This window comes from Marmota monax, unplaced genomic scaffold (genome assembly GCF_021218885.2).
Source record: "Marmota monax isolate L192 unplaced genomic scaffold, Marmota_monax_Labrador192_F-V1.1 WCK01_AAM20220418_F8-fsc00012, whole genome shotgun sequence".
In the NCBI taxonomy this organism is placed as follows: Eukaryota; Metazoa; Chordata; class Mammalia; order Rodentia; family Sciuridae; genus Marmota; species Marmota monax.
The window spans coordinates 23,503,979-23,524,714 of NW_026695227.1; the positions used below are offsets into that span (position 1 = coordinate 23,503,979).

Genomic DNA, 20,736 nt, shown 5'->3' on the forward strand with positions numbered 1-20,736 from the left:
CAACTTAACTACATATACACAAAAAAATTACTGGAATGCTCAGAAAAAGTTTTTTGTTGTTTTGCTTTTTTTTTTTTTTTACAAGTTTTTTTTTTTTCTCTCTCCTTTGAGATTATAATGAACATGGTGACACCACAAATAAAGTGTCTGAAGTAGGACAGAGAATGCTCCCTCCAAAGGCTGTTTTGATCATCTGAGATCATTAAAAACAGCTGACCCCTAACAATATGTACAAAAATATAAAATGTAAATAAAAAATACAAACAAATTTTCCTTTTTCTAAAGAACCTTTAAGAAAAGAAGCAGGGCCTTGGAAGTTTTGGTTCTTTTTTCCTTCCCCTGTTGCAAATTCACGTTGTGGTTTTGGTAGGGTGGTGAAGAGCCCGAGTCATCTATGGGTGGCACTGCCCAAGGTGGGCAGGCTGGCTGGTCCCTACTCAAACGTGACCATGTTTAGATTCTGAGACAGGAAGTGGCAAGTGAGTAGATCAGGGCAGCCTTTCATTTTTAGTTTAACTTTCCGTTTTTGCTGTCCAGTCGTTCTCATCCGTCTTCTGCTTCTTGGTATCTACATCATCCTCCTCGCCATCTTCAGCTGCCTGTTTGCCTGTGGCTGCCTCAGTCTCCTCATCTGCAACTCCATCCTCTTCCTCACCTTCACCTTCCTTCTCCTCTTTCTCACCACCCTCTTCTTCTTCTTCATCCACCTCATTGTCAGCCTCCTGCTCCCCATTTTCCTCATTAACATTCCCATTAGCAGGGGCGCCTTTTCCATTCTCTGGCTCCTCCACAACTTCCTCCTTCTCCTTTGCGTCCTGGTTGGTGATCTGGGAGCTAGTGTCCAAGGCCGCATCTGATGTGTGAGGCACGTGGAGATCCAACGACGCAGTGAGTTAAAAAGGAAACTAGAGTTCTGGGACTCTGGAGGTAAAGCTACAGGAGTAATCGATGGCAGAGGAGGGGCCCGGAGGAGGGGGTTGCAGAGAGCTGGGAGCTGGACCCAGGAACAATGCAAAGATGGCTTTTCAGAGCAACCAGTGGGTTCATATCATCTTTTGAACTTGATAATATCCCTTAATTTGTTTAAACACCGGTGATCTAATCTGGTAAATGGAAATAATAACTACTTTGCCCAGTTCTCTTGATTTTTAGTGCACATATAGTGAGATTATAAAACAATTTTTAAAAATGGAAACCTAAGAAATTTTCAATCAAAATATTCTATAGGTTCATGATATTAAAATTCAAATTATGAGTTCCATACTTTCCATAAACTATCAATGATAAAATGTGCACTTCAGTTTAAAGCAAAATGTAGAGACACCTGTGGTGCAGGTAATTATCTTCTCCTAAGTACTGACCAAATTATATTCTACCAACACACACCGGCAAGATGGCCTTTATATATCATTTAGGGGAGAGCTTATTCATTATTCTTTTTGTTTCTAGCATCTATTTTCGTTGACTTTTCTTCCATAAATTACTTGAAACAATAATAGAGTTCTAACGATAAGTTTTCAGGAAGAGTTTGAAAGAGATGACAATGAGTGGCTTTGTAGGTACTAAATCTACTTGTCAAACTTGGAAGAGTCCAGAGAGCATCAGAGAGAGGTGAGGAAAGAAGCAATCTGATGACAGAAGAAGTTCAAACAAAAAGCAGAACAGAGACTAGGGAAAAGGTGTGGGCTAACTGTTTTGTTTGCATAATCTGGTAGAGAAGCTCTTGAAAGAAACTAAGAAAGAAGAAAGGTAAAAGGAAAGAATTTAGTTCAGAAAAAAATATGTAAAGATTAATTGGAGCAGCAGTGTTTTTCATGTATCCAAGGAAAAAAATGACTGAGAGATCATCTTGGATGCCAAAAAGCAATCTTTAAATAGACTCTGACATTCTGAGGATAGGAAAAACAAAAGCCCAACATGTAATATTTTCCTGCTGTCTACTTTAGATTCACAGGTCACAGAATGCTTCTATGACCCAGATATTGTACAGGGATTTTCCCACACACACCAACCAAGTAATTTTGCCACTGACACCACCAACTGTCTTCTAATTCAATTTAATTCTGACACTATCTACCTGGAGATAGTGCCTGGTCATTCAGGTTGAGAGCTCTGTTCCCCAAAACTGTCCTCTCACTTCCAAGGTCAACTTCTAGCCCCAGGTTGTGACCTGTGCGTCTGACTGACCATCTATAAATCAGGGTTTCTACAACCTCTGACTAGTTTGCTAGGGCAGGTCACAGAATTCAGGGAAACACCTTACTTATATGTACCCATTTATTATAAGGGATACTAGAAAGGATTCAAACAAATAATCACTGAAAAGATTCAGAGGGCAAGGCATGTGGGAAGAGGCATAGAGCTTCTAGGTATGCCACCTCTGTGGGTGTGCCACCCTCCAGGAACATAATCTCTCCAAAGCCTTTAGGTTTTTATGGATGCTTCATTACATTGTCATGATTGAATATATCATTGGCTGATGGTGATCGACTCAACTTTCAGTTCCTCTCCACTTCCCAGAGTTTAGGGTGGTGGAGCTCAAAGTCACAGGTCTTTAATCATGCTTTGGTCTTTGCAGGGTAGAGAGAAGCAGCCCATGCTGAAGTCGCCTTGACACCTCTTAGAATTTGAATCTAAAATGTCCCCCAAAGGCTCATGTGTTAAAGGTTTGGTCACAAATGGGGGTGCTACTGGGTAGTGGTGTAAACTTTAGAAGGCGAGGCGTAGTTGGAGGAAGTGGGTCACTGAGCGTGTGCCTTTGAAGGGTGCATTTTGGCCCTGAGTGCTTCCTCTCCCCTAACCTGGCACCACCGAATTTGTCAGCCAGTGCATTTGAGGAGAGACTGGTAATTGGAAAAAGTCAAAGATAATGGGAAAATTACATGTTAATGTAATAGGATTGCTAGAGGGTTTCCTATAGGATAAGAGTGACAGGCTAGGATAAATATTAGGACTAACACAGAGATGCGATAATGCCTTTTTCTGTTCTCTATTGATCTACACTTATGCCTGACATTAAAAGTTGTTTAAAATTTACCTTATTCAATAAGCCTCTTCAGAAAAACCACAGAGTCATAATAGCTAGAATATTTTAAAGAATTCATCCATCCATCTTCTCCTTGAATACCTTCAATAACATCCCAGGCACCTGGGTGTCTGGCTTTTGTTCAACACCTCCAGGGATGAGATGTCTACTGTTTCCTGAAGCCACATATACCCTGGTGAACTTTGTATGTGAGAAATGACTTCCTTTGGTTGAGCTGCCAACTGACCTTCTATATAGATTCTTCCTATTACCAGTTCTGCCTCTGTTGGACCTTGCCCATTCTACTGAGTTCTGAATTCCTTACTTTCTCATGCTAATGTACTGAGCAAATTTTATACAGAATTATATACTATGATACTCTAAATTCATCTCCCCTTTTATCCTCACAGTGATAACAGGCCTTCACCAGTCTCTTAGTCTTGATAGTATCATGGGTCCAGGGTTCTATGACAAACACACATTCATCAAATTTCTATGAGGAAGGACATCAGTGAGCCTATGATGTACCAGAAATTTGACACAGATTATGACATTCGATATTACTGACACCTTCATGTAGATAGTTTAATCCTTCTACACTTAGACACTGACTATAGTATTATTTTCCCAGGTGCTGATTTTTTTTATGTCTACTCCTGCATTCCCTTTTATTTTCTTTCAGTGTTTATATTTTTATTTTTTTAATATTTTCTTTTATAAAAGTTTTCCAATGCTTTCATGAATGAGGCAAGATTTAAGAAAAATAAATGGTATTTGAAATTGACGTTTTATGGATGGAGTGCTGATGATCAAAGAGGCTGAGTAACTTGACCAAGAGATGATCAGACTCTGGAAAATGGATTCTCAGTAACTGAACTCTTGAAAATCTGATTTATAAACTTGAAGTCTCATTTACTACTTTTAATGGAAGATCTTTGTGGAAGAATAACTGATGGCCATCTTTGCACAAAGAGCTCAAAGACCAAGTCACAAATCAAATCACATATCAGAAGATACACTTAGCTAGAGCCACTGAAAAAAAGTGTCTATGATACTAAAATGATATGCACATAAATATAAAAATGCTTGACTATTAATCTTCTTTACCTAGGGATGTTTCAAGCAAAGGGTTTTTTTTAAACAATGATCATTAAAAGTATAGTGTCAGCTCCCTCAGATATCTTTTGAAGCTAAACTATCCCAGTTTTATTTTACAACATTTTATTCTCAAAGTTATCGATTAGTTACCTACATTTTCAAGCAATGAATCACCTAATGTTACAATTTCATTTAATTGATTATATGTTATTTTTTTAATTCAGAGAGAAATGTTTGTTAATATCTAAAATATTACAAAGGTATCCCATTTATTTAGATAAATATTTTTGGTTTCCATTTCCTGCATGTCATTGTATGACTAAGTTCCGGGCTCTGCCTTCCCTGACACAGGGAGTCAGGCCACACCCCATGAGAGCAATGGAATGTTTCCCTCAAAGAAAATGGGTATTCTCTATATGATGGAAAAAGTTCTAGAACCAGGAGAAATGGAATGTGGAGTCCAGGTTGAAGCACTGTTCAAAGAGACTAGGTCCAGAGGAATTAAGCAGTCCACAATAACAAGGTCAGAGGCCTGGGGATGAGAAAGAATTGCTCAGTGGTGTCTTTAACAGTAGAGGGTTGGGGGACTTCCTGATTCCTCTCACCATTTAAGGAAGTTAGAAGTTGCCACTCCATCTGAACAACAAGCAAAAAGTTGAACTGTTAATTCAACAGCTCACCTAAGTTCCCTTAGAGATGTGAGGTCACTGGTCAAACCACTGCCCCAACTTTAGAATGATAAACAGGCAAATGCAGAGAACATGAATCACTGGAGCAGAAGCCTCTGTGGGAAACGGTGATGGGATGGGATCCTGAAATGTAATTGACAAATTACTGGAAGCTCAGTGTGGGCAAGTCTGAGAGTTAAAAACTGTGTGTGAAGGCAGACATAGCCCCCTCCCACAAGATCTTTCAAGCTTAGCTCTAGGAACCCTACCAGTCCTCACAGTGACTGTCACAGACCAGGCCTTCAGGAGAAACTATCTTAAGAACCTAAACTGCTGGTGTTTCATCAGAAACTAACCTCCGTAGGGGACAGGAGATACCCAATTCTATGCCCTCTTGCCATCCTGACCCACATCAAGGTGAGAGGGGTGTTTTGAATGGGACTAAGCAGCATTGATACAGTTCACAGCCAGGGCACATGTTCACCATAAGACTGAGGCCTAAACATAGAACTGCAGGGTACTTTCCCCTGCCCTATACCTTACCACCTCCTTACTAATATGCTAAGGGCTCTAATGGGAAAAATACAAGAATAGATGGATAATATTAGCAGAAAGATGGAAATTCTAAGAAGTAATAAAAAGAAATTCTAGTGACTGAAAACACTAAGAGAAATGAAGATTGCCTTTGATAGGCTCTTTAGTAAACTGACTGAGCTTGAGAATATGACAATAAAAACTCCAAAACTGATCAAAAAAAAAAAAAGAATACACAAGAATTGTGGGATTTATTCTGAAGCAGAATCCTAAGCATATTATATTCAAACTTTGGAAAATCACAGATAAAAAAAAATTTTAGAAGAGTAGAAAGGTCAGAGTTGATGAACTCTAGGAGCACCAATTTCCCTCATAAAACTCAAATTTTGTATCTTTTGTATGTAATGCTGTTGTGGAATGTTCAAGATTTCAAGGACATTTCCTGGAAAGGCACTTCTTAATGTATTTAGAAGACACGGATAAGGCAAAGTTTTTTTCTTGGAAAAAGGAAGGGGATCATAAAAAAATTGCATAAGCAACTAAACAGTATTTTCCTCAGAAACAGAACCACAGAGACAAGGGGGGGGGCTGTTTCTCCTGATGGGATCTATAAATATTGTTTTGAATTTCCACTTTTGACAGTCCCCATTGAATTTTTTAAATTATGGTCACAATAAGGCATGTTCCCAAATGGGTATGTTATCAGCCATGTAAAATCAGAGACATAATTTCAGAAAAAGAGATAAATATGGCAATTGTTTATCCTTACATTGATAAAACAATGCAACTAATAGAAAATATACTCCTCTTTTATTTCATAATTGTGTAAATGAATAATGAATGAGCATAAAGGGTACTTATAATCATTCTAAATTTATTATAAAATTGTTACATTCTTTGAGAGTTAGAAAACCTAAGTCATCTTATATATTTGAGAATGAGGTTTGGGGGGACTTCAAAAATCAGTTTAAAAAATCACATTGCTAAATATAACTCACTGACAGAGATTTGAATTTTTAAAATGTCTTAAGTTGTTAGACTGAGAAACACACTTATATTAGCTTAGAGTTACCCTGAGCTAATATAAATTAAAATTTTAAGTCAGTTTAGTTCAGTTACATTTCAAAAACTAATCAGTGCTTTCAATGCTTCTACCTTTCTTAGTCTTGATATATATATATATATATATATATATATATATATATGAAAATTTTAGAGTTAAAAGTAGGAAATGAATACACATTTTTCAGGCCATGAATCCAATGTACAAATAATGTCAATTTGATGTTCTATAATTTTGCTTGGTTTCTATCTCGAACCTCCATTCTACCTGATGGCAGCAGTTTAATTTTTGTAAATTTAGAGTAAAAAAAATAACTCAGTGTTTTCTCAGTTTACACCTTTAATGAGTAAACATTTATTTTTCTTCCAGCCCCAGTTGTGCACAAGTTTGAAAAACATTTACACATATATACGAGCTGACTCCTCTGACCATCCTTGTACCTGAAGGATCTCCAGTTATTGGAATCCAGAGAACATCTCATTTTTTAATCCAGTCTCCATTCACACAGCACAGGCCAATTTACTGCTGTGCAGGTTTTCTCCTAACAAATGCACCACTACTTCCAGGCTTCCATCTTTCTCAGTTATTGTTCTTTGGAGAATGAAAAATTTTAGATGCATGTGCATACCCCTCTGGATCACAGGTGAAACACCTGGGCTCTCTCCATACTTCTCTGACTAGTCACAAGAAGTTTAAGCCCTACCATGTAAGTTAGAGCTCTTCATAGGACTCCCTGAGATGTCTGGGTCATTGACACTGACCTTATTCCACCCAGAAGGCTTCATGAATATGCTCATGGCAGATTGTGTTAGGGTGGGGAGGCCGAGAGTTATGGTTAAGAATCATCAGCACTCAGGGCACCCTGTACTGTTCTCCAGAAACCACAATGTGCTTTGTATACTTGTGAGATTCTGGTGACATGGGTCCAGATGAATGTGAATTTTTTTTTTATGCCTAGGAAAATCTCAGCCCTTCTTAGATGTTCACTAGCTTCTGAGTTTTCTGGTTCAGAACTTGCTCCATGGTCCCTCCCCCGTGAAATCTTTATCTTTGTAGGGGAAGAGGCAGAAACTGCCATCATGCACTTCTCTCACACAGATTTTCATGGAAAAATTCTTGGCCATAAATATTCCAAGACCATGGATTTTGATACCAAAATGAAAGGCATTGAGACTCAAAAATGTTGTTCTCTGTTATACTTTTGTCTCTGCCATGAATTTCAAAAATAATTAGATGATTTAAAGACTTAATAATTAAAATACTCTGGAATTTAAGACTGTAATCTATATAATTTTCCATATTCTAATTTTTAAACATTTTAATCCATTCAATTTAGTTATGAGATAAATTCTTAGCGTAATAACTGGCAATTGCATAGATAATTTCCTCTGAATTGTCAATAATTTCAACTTGAATATGACATTACACTTACTTGATTGGAGAAATTATATTCTTGTTTAAAAAAAATTAAGTCTGTTTTCTAACTCCTTTTTAGCATAAGATCTTTGCAGTAGTTAGAAGAAATCTATCTTTCTATGCTAATGAAGTTTTAACTATAGAAATCAGTTTTATAACACAGCTTGAAAAATTCATTCATATATCCAATATTTAAACAATGTTATTAACAATTTTCAGGTTCTTACATAATTAAACTTGCACTCTCAGTTAGTAGTATGTAATTTGTAGTATATTTGTATCACCTATGGTTTCACTTTTTAAAAGGATTAGCTTATTTAATTTCAGCCAAACTGACCTATAGGGAAGGACTGATCCTACTTACCTGAATTAATAATATTACAAATTAAAATTTTTGTCTCATAGTGTAAAAATGACTTCCCTGGTTATTTTCTAAGATGTTGATCTTAGGTTATTTCTCAATAATTCAGTAATAATTCCATATTTGCATTCCTCAAAGTACTCTTCAAATGACTATTCTCCTCCTTACAAAAGACAAAAATATGCACTGCTTATATATGGTATAATAAAATTAAATGGCTATGGATATAGATATTTTCCAGGTGAAAGTTACTGCTGATGGGAGTGCTAGATGCTCTGATTACTTCAGTAAATAATTCAGCGACATCTAAGAAAGTTGTTTACTCCAAGACCTAGCAAATCTGTAGATACTTAAGTATGTACAAAGAAAACATTATAAAGATGACTTTCAACATGATATATTTTGAATGACTTTCAATAGAGAAAGAAAGAAAGAAAACACCAATAAGGTACAGCAGCTAAAAATGAGCATGATCTGTGTCAATATTATTAGATATCAAGAAAGTACAATGTTGAGAGGAAAAAGCAAGCTGCAGTTTTATATTAACAAAAACAATTTGATGCAAATTACATGCATTTAAAAAGCTTCAATAATCAAACAGCATGGTTTGATTAGCATTAAGACAGACATATAACCAATGGAAAAGAACAGAGACCCAGAAATAAGCCCTTGCACATATGGTCAAATGATTTTTGATGAAGGTGCCAATACCATTCAGTGGTGAAAGGACAATCTATGCAGCAAATGGTGCTGGAAAAACTTGATACCCATATGCAACAGAATGAGGTTGGACCCTGACCTAAAGCCATATAAAAATTAACTTGAAATGGATCAAACACCTAAAACTATAAAACTCAGAAAATATGGAGCAAAAGCTTCATGACATTGGATTTGGTAATGATTTCTTGGATATGACATCAGAGGTACAGGCAATAAAAAGGAAAAAATAGACAAACTGGAATTCATGACAATTAAAATTTTGTGCATCAAAACACACTATATTAACAGAGCAAAATTCAACCTACAGAATGGGAGAAAAGATTTGTAAGTGATATACTGGATAAGGATTAATATCTGGAATATATAGAAAATTCCTAAAACTCGACAAGAAAAACAACCTAATTTAAAAATGGACAAAAGACTTAAATAGAGATTTATCCAAACAAGATACACAAATGGCCATGAAGCACATGAAAAGATGTTCAATATCACTAATCATTAGGGAAGTTAAAATCACAACTACAATGAGATACCATCCAATATCCATTAGAATGCCTAATATTAAAAAAAAAAAGAAAAGAAAATGTGTGTTGGTGGATACATGGAGATTGGAATCCTTATGTCAAGGTTAAATGATAGAATGCACCATGCAAAACTATACAGCTCTGTGGAAGACTATATAACAACTCCTCAAAAGATTAAATTCAAAATAGAATTATCATATCATCCAGGAACTCCATCTTTGAACATACACCCAAAGAATATTAAACTGAGTCTTTAAGCAATATTTATACACCTGTGTTCATAGCAGCATTATTAACAATAGCTAAAACATAATAAAACAATAGCTAAAACCCAGATGTCCATAGACAATACATAGATAAGCAAAATGCAGTGTATACATATAATTTGGAATATTATTCAGTCTTAAAAAGGAAGGAAATGCTGACAGATGCTACATCATATAAGTACCTTGAGGTCATTATACTTACTAAACTAAGCCAGCCACACATACATACACACACAAAAAAAATACTGCATGATTCCACTTTTATGGGATACTTGGAGCAGTTAAAATCAAAGGCAAAAAGTAGGATAGTTGTTGTCAGGATCTAGAGAGAGGAAGAAATTGTGTGTTATTGCTTAATAAGTTAAAAGCTTCAATTGTATAAGATGAAAGGAGATCCGGAAGTGGATGGTAATGATGTCTGAAAATTATGAGTGTAATCAATACCACTAAACTGTACATTTAAAAATGTTAAGATGGCAAATTTTATATTATGTGCATCTTAGCACAATAAAAAATTAGAAAAATATGCATAAATAAAAGCAACATATTATTCCTGTGTGTATGTGCAAATGTTAAAAGTAAATACACATCAAAGTATTCATCTAAAATGTAAAATATACTAGGTCAAGAATTTTTATATTTTACCAAAACCAAGATTTTACCAAATCACAATGATACAGGAAATCTATAGCACAATATCTTTCATGAACATAGTTGGGGGAAAAATCTTTTACAAAATACTAGCAAAACCAAATCAACAGCACATTAAAAGGATCATTCACCATAATTAAATGGAATTCATCCCACAGATGCAAGGATGGTTCAACATACATAAACCAATAAATGTGATATATCACATTAACAGAATGAAGGGGAAAATGTGCTCATTTCAATAGGTACAAGAAAAGCATTTCACAAAATCATATTCCTTCATGATAAAACTCCCAACAAATTAGGTATAGAAATAACTTACCTCGACACAACAAAGTCCACAGATGACAAAACTACAGTGAAAATAACACAGAATGGGGAAAAGTTAGTAAGTTTTCCTGTAAGATCTAGAACAATATGAGGATGCCCACTTTTGCCATTTCTACCCAACATAATATTGGAAGTCATAGCCAGGACAATTAGGCAAGAGAAATAAATAAATTAAATAAATCTAAATTGGAAAAGGAAAAGTTGTCCTTGTTTGCAGACAACATTATCCATTATATAGAAAACCCTAGATACTGCACTGAAATACTGATAGAACTGATCAACAATTTTGGTAAATTTGCAGAATACAAAATCAACATGCAAAAATCAGGAGCATTCCTACACATTAATAGCAAACTATCTGAAAATATTTTCAAAAGCTCAAAAAATTACTTATCAAAAAACAAAGTTTAGCAAAAATAACAAAGAGGAACTACACTACCTGATTTCAAAATATAGTACAAAGCTATGGGAACTAAAACAGCATGGTACTAGCAAAGAAATAGACACACTGCTAGTGGAACAGAATAAAGAGCACAAAAATCAATTCACAAACTTACAATCAACTGACTTTTGACAAAAAGTGCCAAGAAGCATAATGGTAAAAGAATAGTGTCTTCAGTAAATGGCACTGAATAAACTGGATATCCACACGCAGAGGAATGAAGCTAGACCCCTATTTTTCACCACATGCAAAAGTCAAATGAATGCTTAAATGCAAGACCCAAAATGAAATGGTTACTAGAAGAAAATATGAGGTAAATGCTCCATCACATTGGTCTGGGCAAGAATTTTTAAGACCCCAAAGTGCAAACAACAAAAGCAAAAATAAATAAACAAGTTGAGATTACATCAAATTAAAAAGCTTCTATACACAAAGAAAACTATCAACAGAAAAGGAAATGAACCATAGAATGGGAGGAAATATTTTCAAACTAAACATCTAACAAAGAGTTAATGTTCAGAATATGCAAGAATCTTGAACAACGCAATAGCAACAACAACAGAAGTTCCATTTAAAAATTAGTAAAAGACCTGAATAGACATTTCTCCAAAGAAAACACGCAAATGACTAACAGATACATGAACAAATTCTCACCATCACTAATCACCAGGGAAGTGCAAATCAAATCCACAATGAAATATCACCTTACCCAACTTGGAATGGCTATTTTCAAAAGGACAAGAAATAACAAATTCTGAAATGGGTATGAAGAGAAGGGAACTCACATAAACAGTTGTTAGAAATGCATTATATTACTATAGCCGTTTTGGAAAACAGTATGGAGGTTCCCTCAAAATATTAAACATATCAATAAATGGGCTAAGGAACTTAACAGAAACTTCACAGAAGAAGAAATGCAATTGATCAACAAATATATGAAAAAGTGTTCAACATCTCTAGCAATTAGAGAAATGCAAATCAAAACTACTCTAATATTTCATCTCACTGCTGTCAAAATGGCAATCATCAAGAATACAGGCAACAATAAATGTTGGTAAGGATGTGGTGAAAAAGGTACACTCATACATTGCTGGTGGGACTGCAAATTGGTGCAACCACTATGGAAAGCAAAGAGATTCCTCAGAAAATTGGGAATGGAACCACCTTTTGACCCAGCTATCCCATTCTTTGGTTTATACCCAAAGGACTTAAAATCAGCATACTATAATGACACAACCACATCAATGTTTAGAGCAGCTCAATTCACAATAGCTAGACTATGGAACCAACCTAGATGTCCCTCAATAGATGAATGGATAAAGAAAATATAGTATATATACTCAATGGAATATTACTCAGAATTAAAGATGAGTAAAATTATGGCATTTGCCAGTAAATGGTTGGAGTTGGAGAATATCATGCTAAGCGAAATAAGCCAATCCCACAAAACCAAAGGCCAAATGTTTTCTCTAATATGTGGATGCTAATTCACAATAAGGCAGAGGGCACTAGAGAAGAATAGCGTTAGATTAGGTAGAGGGAAGTGTGATGGAAGTGGAGGGGAGGGGATGTGGGGATAGAAAAAATAGTAGAATGAAACAGACATTATTACTGTATGTGTATATGCGACTGCATAACCAATATGATTCTGCAACATGTACACTCAGAAAAATGAGAAATTATATCCCATATATGTATATCAAAGTGCATAAATGCATTCAACTGTCATGTATAACTAATTAAAACAAACAAAAAATTTTAAAAATATATTAAACATAGAATTACCATATGGTCCAGAAATCCCACTACTGGTTATATATCCAAAAGAAATAACATCAGTATATAGAAGAGACACCTGCAATCCCTTGTCTATTGCAGCAATACTCACAATTGCCAAAATACAGAATCAAGTTCATTGTCCTTCAACAAATAAATGGACATAGAAAATGTGGCATAGACATACACTAGGATACCCATCAGCCATAAAAAAAATAAGAATGAACTTCATCATCTCTGACAATAGGGATGAACCCTAAGGGCATGATGATAAAGTAAGCCAGTTGCAGAAAGACAAACACCACATGATCTTCCTTAAATGCGGAATCTAAAGAAGCAGATCTCATGAAGACTGGTAGAACCATGGATACCAGAGGCTGTGGAGAGATGAGGGTTGGGAGGAGAGGGCAGGGAGAGATTCATCAATAGATAAACTTATAGCTAAATAGAAGGAATAAGCTCTGGTGTTCTATTGTACAGTAGGGTGATGTGATTATCAAGATTATACTGAATATCTTAAAAATCACTAAAAGACATCTTGGATGCACTTACACTGAGAAATGATAAATGCATGATACATTAAATACCCTAATTAGATTATTATGCAATGTATACATGTACTGAAATATTTTAAATACGTACAATTTTTATGTGTCAATTTAAAAATAGTTTTAAAAAATATTGATGTATTTCAAGCACCTATAACTCTTCCTGACATGTAGTGGGATTTTACTGTTATGAAAAATGCATTCGTGATAGTGATTGCCTGAGAAGAGGGTCTAGGAGGGAAGTGAAACCAGAAGAGAGTAAGAAGAGCAATAAACTTATCTACAATGTGATATTCCTCTTATTGAAGGGGTGAGAGAGAGAAAGAGAGGATGCAAACAGGAAAAAAGTTATGTTTCAATTGTCGATTGATACATGAACATCTTTCATGACTATTCCTACACTTTGCTGTATTGTTTAGCTTTAAAGAAATTCCAGTCTCACAAAATGTAACCCATATTTTTAAAAGACATGAATGTTGGAAATTAATGAGGAATCTTATTTTGAGAAAGGAACTCACTGGGTTGCTGATTCTGGCTTCAATCTTGTGATCCTCTTGCCTCAGCCTCTTCAGTAGCTTGGACTATAGGTATGCACCATCATGCCTGGATAGGAATTTTAGAAGAAATTCAGGCCAAGAATGTTGGCACACCCTTGTACTCCCAATGATTTCAGGAGGCTGAGGCAGGATGAGAGAAGTTTGAGGTCAGCCTCAGCAACTTAGTGAGACACTGTTTCAAAACAAAAAATTAAAAGGGCTGGGGATGTAGCTCAGTGTTAAACCACTCCTGGGCTCAATTCTAGTACTGTTAAAAACAACAAAACAAATTCAGTGGTAACATCTGCACCCTTAATTCTAAATCTTGTCCTCTAAAATTATGTTCTAGTTATTTCTTGTGCATTTACTTTGTTTTCTCCTTGCCATTGTAAGCAATCAGTGTAGAACCAAACTTTAATTTCTGCCATATTTCTCCTAAAATCCTCATTCTGAAGTCAGAATATTTGGCTTCCAACTTTAGTTACACATTTTAACTAGCTATGTGATAGTCATCAAGTTGCTTTGTAATATGAAACTTTGCTCTCCATTAGAAAATTAGAGATATTGTAAAAGACGAGCCTTAAAATATCTCCAGTATTTAAGATTTCATTTCCTTACCATTTTAAAATATGTTGATTTTCCCACTAAACTCCTATTGTATTTTTTTTACCTTTATTATAGTATCAAACCCAGACTCTTCCCCACAATGACCTCACAGTACATGAGAGGACACAATAAACATGCTGTTTTAAGGCAAGCAACCTGTAGAATGCCAATAAGGATTTTTAAAGAACTAAATCTAATGTCAGTTTTGCGTATTCAAAAATGTTTCACTAATTTAAGCCACGCGATTATGAGAGAAGAAGCAGGCTTTTCCTTGGGCCGTTTGCCTGCAGCAATTCCACGGTGGGATATGTGTTTTTTGCCTTTAACATGCCAGCATGCTGGTATGAATGAGCACATTGCCTATCTCTTCACCCGTACCTTTGAGCAATCACAGATCAAATGGCATGTAATCATGAATCTTTCTCCCTCTCTCCTGCATGATCCTTTTGAAGCCTGTTACAAGGTAGAGTTGTTTCTGTGTGATTTTCAAGTTCTATTTCGACAGCACTGCTTGAAAATCCAGTTACTATGGTGATATGTACCACTGCAAATAGTCTCCTTCACAACAACTAAAGTTATACCCTGTTCAGTAAAAGTGGTATCTATGGCTTAATGGTTCAGCAAAAGGCCGACAGATCTATGGTCTTATTTCCAACTGAGAGGTTTTTAATAAGCAGTTTGAGCCTCTGGAATTTGAGAAGATGGCACAGGGACTGTTCTAAATTTAGCAGGGTCAATCTTAAAGGACATTTCCTGAACAGATCAAATGCTGTATATATTAGAATATGCTGAATCAACATGCCACTATTGGACTCTTTTCTGAGGCAATGAAATTGGAAACAAAACTGTTTCAAAAGACAAAGAGACTGGCACACTGGAAATACACACCCCTCCCCCAGTGCCATTCTCCTTCTGAAGCCCCCTGCTGGGTCCAGCACTAGCTCAGCCAGAACCCCACCCAGCCAGGCTCCACCAGCACCCAAGAGTTGTGGCTAGAGCTCTCAAGTCTCTCAAAAGGGTGGTGATGAAGGGCAAGTTTCCCGTCACCACTGAGAAGCGATCCTCTTAGCATTCTGAGTGGCTTCTCTGAACACATTCTCCCTAATAAATACCACTCTGCTCAAGGATTAGATTCAATAACAGCATGTGTCAAGGGCTATATGGGATTGTGGTTGAATTGCCACATTAATACCCTCTGTGTCCTATTTATATGACAAACTATATCCTGAGTTCTGGATAACTGACTGCCAATAAAATTTTTGGAGAACAAATTGCTATATCAGATGACTTTGTAGACTGCTAAAATAGGAACACCTCATGCAACAGGAACTGCCTCCTTCATACTTGTACATATTGGGCAATTAGCATAGGCCTTGCTAGCATAATGACAGGAACATGGTACTTAATAGTATTAGGGGTGACTATGTGGCTAAGACATGAATAAACCTTATCCAAAAGTCTTTTGACATAGGGAAATGTTTTTAAGTACATTCCAGATGTTTATCACGGTTCACCCTTAGATGTTTTTAAGGAGAGAATTTTCTAAAGCCAAGATAAAACTACCAGTCAAACCTCTCATGAAGGTACCAACAAATAAAGAAAGCAAGAAAGTTTTGTGTTAATAAAGTGAACTAATAAACACTACGTTTATAATCTCGGACAAATTCATAGGGTCACAGTCTGTAAATAAGAACATCTGATGACATAAGCATTAACAGCTTAAATTAATATCTGCTCTGAGCTAACCACACAGCTTGAGGCAAAATGTAGGCTTCTAGCAATCCTCCAGTGTGCACTACTGGTGATAAGGCCTGAATCAGCAGATATTTTTATCATTACATGGAACCTCTACCTTGGAGACTATGGCTTTAATTGTGATCTCTATTTATAATTACTAATCAAAACACTATGGGCCAAATAATTATCTTCTAATAATATGGTGCTATTTTTTTCACTCCGATAAAAGATTTAGTCCTTCGCTCCGTGTGTGTGTGTGTGTGTGTGTGTGTGTGTGTTTGGAGGTTGGCTACACAGCTCTAGTCAGCCATGAGCACTTGTTTTGGTTGAAATCCTTCCTCAGATGCTAAGTTTAAAAAAAATAAAAATAAAAATATTGAGAAAATAAACTAAGTGGCCATTATCCCAGCTCATCTAGAGGTAATGACAGTTTCTTTGAACCTAACTTAAATTACTTTATAAGCATCAAATTCACATATTGTATAGTTTCCCATTCTATTGTTTTTTGAGGGGTTTTCAAAAAATCATTATTAGAGTTTTATGGTTACACACAGTAGTTGGGTTCATCCCAACAAACTAATACATGCATGGAAATTGATTTCAGTTCCATTCTGTCATTTTGCAAAATATACTAAAATAGGTTTCTAAAGCATCTGATTCACTTGACTCACTTGTTTCTGCTCACTCTCTCCAAGAAGCGCACAGTTCTCATTTTCCTTCATGTTCTCCCAGCTATCTGTGGCTGTGGTCACTTTCCCTCCAGTTCATAAGCATAAGTGCTGAAGGCACAGTTCTAGAGCACTGTGGTCACAGCAGCCACCCCCCCACCCCCACGGTTCTGGCTGTACTGTTATAGACATGACTCCCAAATCTGCCTCTTCAACCCAACTTCTAAGCTCTGACCCACAGCTGGAACTCTTTATTAAAATAATATACCTAAGCAATATTTGTTATTTTCTCTCACACTCTGAATAATCTCCCCTTGTCATCTCTTTACATTATTAATAATCTCTTTTAGGTGCTACAGCCCCAAATCTCAGGATCATTTTTTTTTTTTAAAGAGAGAGAGAGAGAGAGAGAGAGAGAGAATTTTAATATTTATTTGTTTATTTTTAGTTTTCGGCAGACACAATATCTTTTTTTGTATGTGGTGCTGAGGATCGAACCCCGGGCGGCACGCATGTCAGGCGAGCACGCTACCGCTTGAGCCGCATCCCCAGCCCCTCAGGATCATTTTTCATTCCTTCACCACCTGTCTCCCACATCAAATTAGTTCCATCCTGCAGGTTATATCTTCATGGCCCTATTTCTTTCTTCCTGGTCTTTGCTAGCATGTTGTCTTAATTCAAATTCACCTTGCCTTCCACGTATTCCAGGACTATAGCTGTTAAACTGACCACCCAATTCCTTATTCCAATTAATCAAGCCAGCACTTCCTACAGTAACTCATGCACATAATATATAAAATAATAAAAAGTTGAATTTTTAAGTCCTTCTCTCGCGTGTGTGCGCTTTCTCTCTCTCTCTCTCTCTCTGTGTGTGTGTGTGTGTGTGTGTGCATTTCTTTAATCCATTTGTCAGTTTAAAATTTTCATGTCATTTGATCTAATAGCTGAAACTCTCATACACAATGCACAATGGTACGCTGAGGGCAACTTCTTATCAAATTAGGCTTACACCTACCATATGTCCCAACCATTCCATTCCTGGGTATTTATCCCAAAGAAATAATTTAAGTCATCTAGATAGTCACCCTAACCAGTTTTAAGCCCAGTACTTTTTTATGTATAACAATGAAGCATGAGCTCACTTCTGTGGTGTTTCATATTTTTTTAAATCAAGCATTTTAAAGTGCTTGGAAGAAGCAGAACTCAGAAAATGGTATGCCTGGTGGAAACAGACCACATCCTCTCTAATTTCACTAAAGAAACAAGCAGGACTGGAATGTTAACTTCATTATTTCCCCCCAAAGTAATTGAACTTGCCTGCAGTTTTATTGGCAGACATGGTATGTGTTAAGTTTACTCATCATCTCATTGATATGGCCTGTTCCATTTACAGTAGACAGAACTAATGAGTACCAGGAAGAGGTGACAGTTGGGAAGCAGCAAACAGGCCTGTTTAGTCATTAACTGTATAGTCAGTGTCAAGCACCTATCTCTGAATACCTCAGAGCACTTTACAAATGTCATCTATTAAACCTGCTCCACAACCATGGAAGGCAAGAAGAGTAACTACCTCACTATCTTCGTTTCAGGATAAGGAAAAAATATTTTTGACAGAAAACAAGAAAAGTGCTTATTTACTAAACAAGCTGAATAGCAATGAACAGCACAGGTCCTAGTGCTAAGACTGTGGTGTCCAAGTCTAGATGTCAAACACCAGTTCAACAAGACAAGTCCAGTTAGCCAATTACGTGGGAGAAGGGGAAAGGAGCCCAACTTTTCATTTGTTCAGTTATCACCTGTAACATATCTTTTTTTGTATCCCCAATAGGTAGCACATGGTAATTGTTCCATATTTTTTTCTTTTTGCATTTTTAACAGTTTTATTGTATCATACTTACAAAACATAAAATGCAAAAAATTCATGAAATTTTTAAAATTCAGTTTATTAAAATATAAAGAACAATTTTTAGGAAACTTATCCAGTGATATAACTATCATTACATTCTAGATTTAGAGCATTTCTTTTTTTTGAGAGAGAGAGAGAGAGAGAGAGAGAGAGAGAGAGAGAGAGAGAGAATTTCAATATTTATTTTTCAGTTTTCGGCAGACACATCATCTTTGTTTGTATGTGGTGCTGAGGATCGAACCGGGCCGCATGCATGCCAGGCGAGCGCGCTACTGCTTGAGCCACATCCCCAGCCTGATTTAGAGCATTTCTAACATTCCCTAAATACCATCAAGTTCATCTGTGGTCAATTTCCATCCCCTTCCCCAGTTCTAGGCAAACACTGATCTGCCTTCTGTCTTTATAAGTTTTACATAAATTGAACTTTACAATAAATATTTTTTGCATCTGATTTTTTATCCTTAGTATGTTTCTTAGATTCATCCATTTTTTAAAACAAATAAGTAGTTTTTACATGGATGAGCAGTATTTGATCCTGTAAATATGCATTTTGTTTTTGTTTATCCCTTCACCAGTTGATCACCTGTTACATGGTTTTCACTTATTATCTATTATGAATGAAGTTTCTAAAAACATTTACATTCTGAGTTACATGGACATACATTTTTATTTCTCTTGGACAGATACCTGGGAAAGAAATCACCAGGTAGATTAATACAAAAAATCAATTCCAGGTAGATTAAATTCAACTTTATATGAATCTATACTTATTTCTCATGAGTAGATACTTAGGAGGACTATCCAGGCCACATAGTAGATGTATTTGAACTATTTAAGAAATTGCAAAATGTTTGCCACAATGACTTTATCATTTTGTATCCTTATACTAGCATTATAGTTCCAGTTACTCACCCACTTCAAATTTGGTATAATCAATATTTTTCATTATAAACATATCAGGAAGTGTTGTGGCATATTATTGTGGTTTAGGTACATGCCCTGTTGTGGAATAAATTGAGTTTCCCAACACTCTTATGCTGAAGCACTAACCCCTAATGTGACTGTTTTAAAGATAGGGCCTTTAGAATGAGGTTATAAGGTGGGACCTTGAGCAATAGCCTTGGTGATCCTATATGAAGAGTCACCAGAGATATCTCTCTCTCTCTCTCTCTCTCTCTCTCTCTCTCTCTCTCTCTCTCTCCCCCAACTCTTCCACCCACATTCAGAGGAGAGATGGTGATCATGAGAAGAACAAAGCAGCCATCTGCAAGCAAGAAAGAGCACCTCAGCAGGAAGCAAACCCTGGTAAGAACTTGATCTTGGCCTTCCCAGCCTCCAGAACTGTAAGAAAACAAAATTCTACTGTTTAAGCCACCCAGTCTCTGGTACTTTGTTATGGCAGCAGAAGAAGGAAAATATATTTCCCTGGTGACTGATGATGGTAAGTATATTTTCATGTCCACTCATGGAAAATATTTGAAAAATCACATATCTGAAGGCCTTATATCTGGAACATACCAGAACTCTCAAACCTCAATAAGAAGACAAAAATTCTAAAAAAAGCTGGAAAAAATATTTGAACAGACTCAGACAAAGAGGATATGCAGAAGACAAGTAACCAGAAAAAAAAATCTGGGTTCAGTCAGATAATCCAGGATAACATCCTTACCACAAGATCTTTGAATCTTGAACAACAATCCTGAATGTTCAAAAAATAAAATTGAATATAAGTTGTCTAAATATTCCAATAAAAAAAACAGATTGAATGAAAATGTCAGGGATGGGGACATTATTATCTCTACCATAGGTGGCATCTCACAAGTTTTGGTATGTTGTGTTTTCATTTTTATTTTATTCTTTC

The 20,736-nt window shown here is 36.1% G+C and overlaps 1 protein-coding gene across 1 annotated transcript in view; it reads right to left on the reverse strand.

Moving 5' to 3' along the window:
- Nucleotides 1–512: 512 nt before the first annotated feature.
- The window catches only part of LOC124087160 (prothymosin alpha-like), an 87,776-nt gene continuing 67,552 nt past the window's right edge, over nt 513–20,736 (reverse strand). Inside the window, exon 3 of the mRNA XM_046435889.1 lies at nt 513–853. Within this exon, the coding sequence (XP_046291845.1) occupies nt 513–853 (341 nt within the window). The remainder of the gene's footprint in view (nt 854–20,736) is intronic.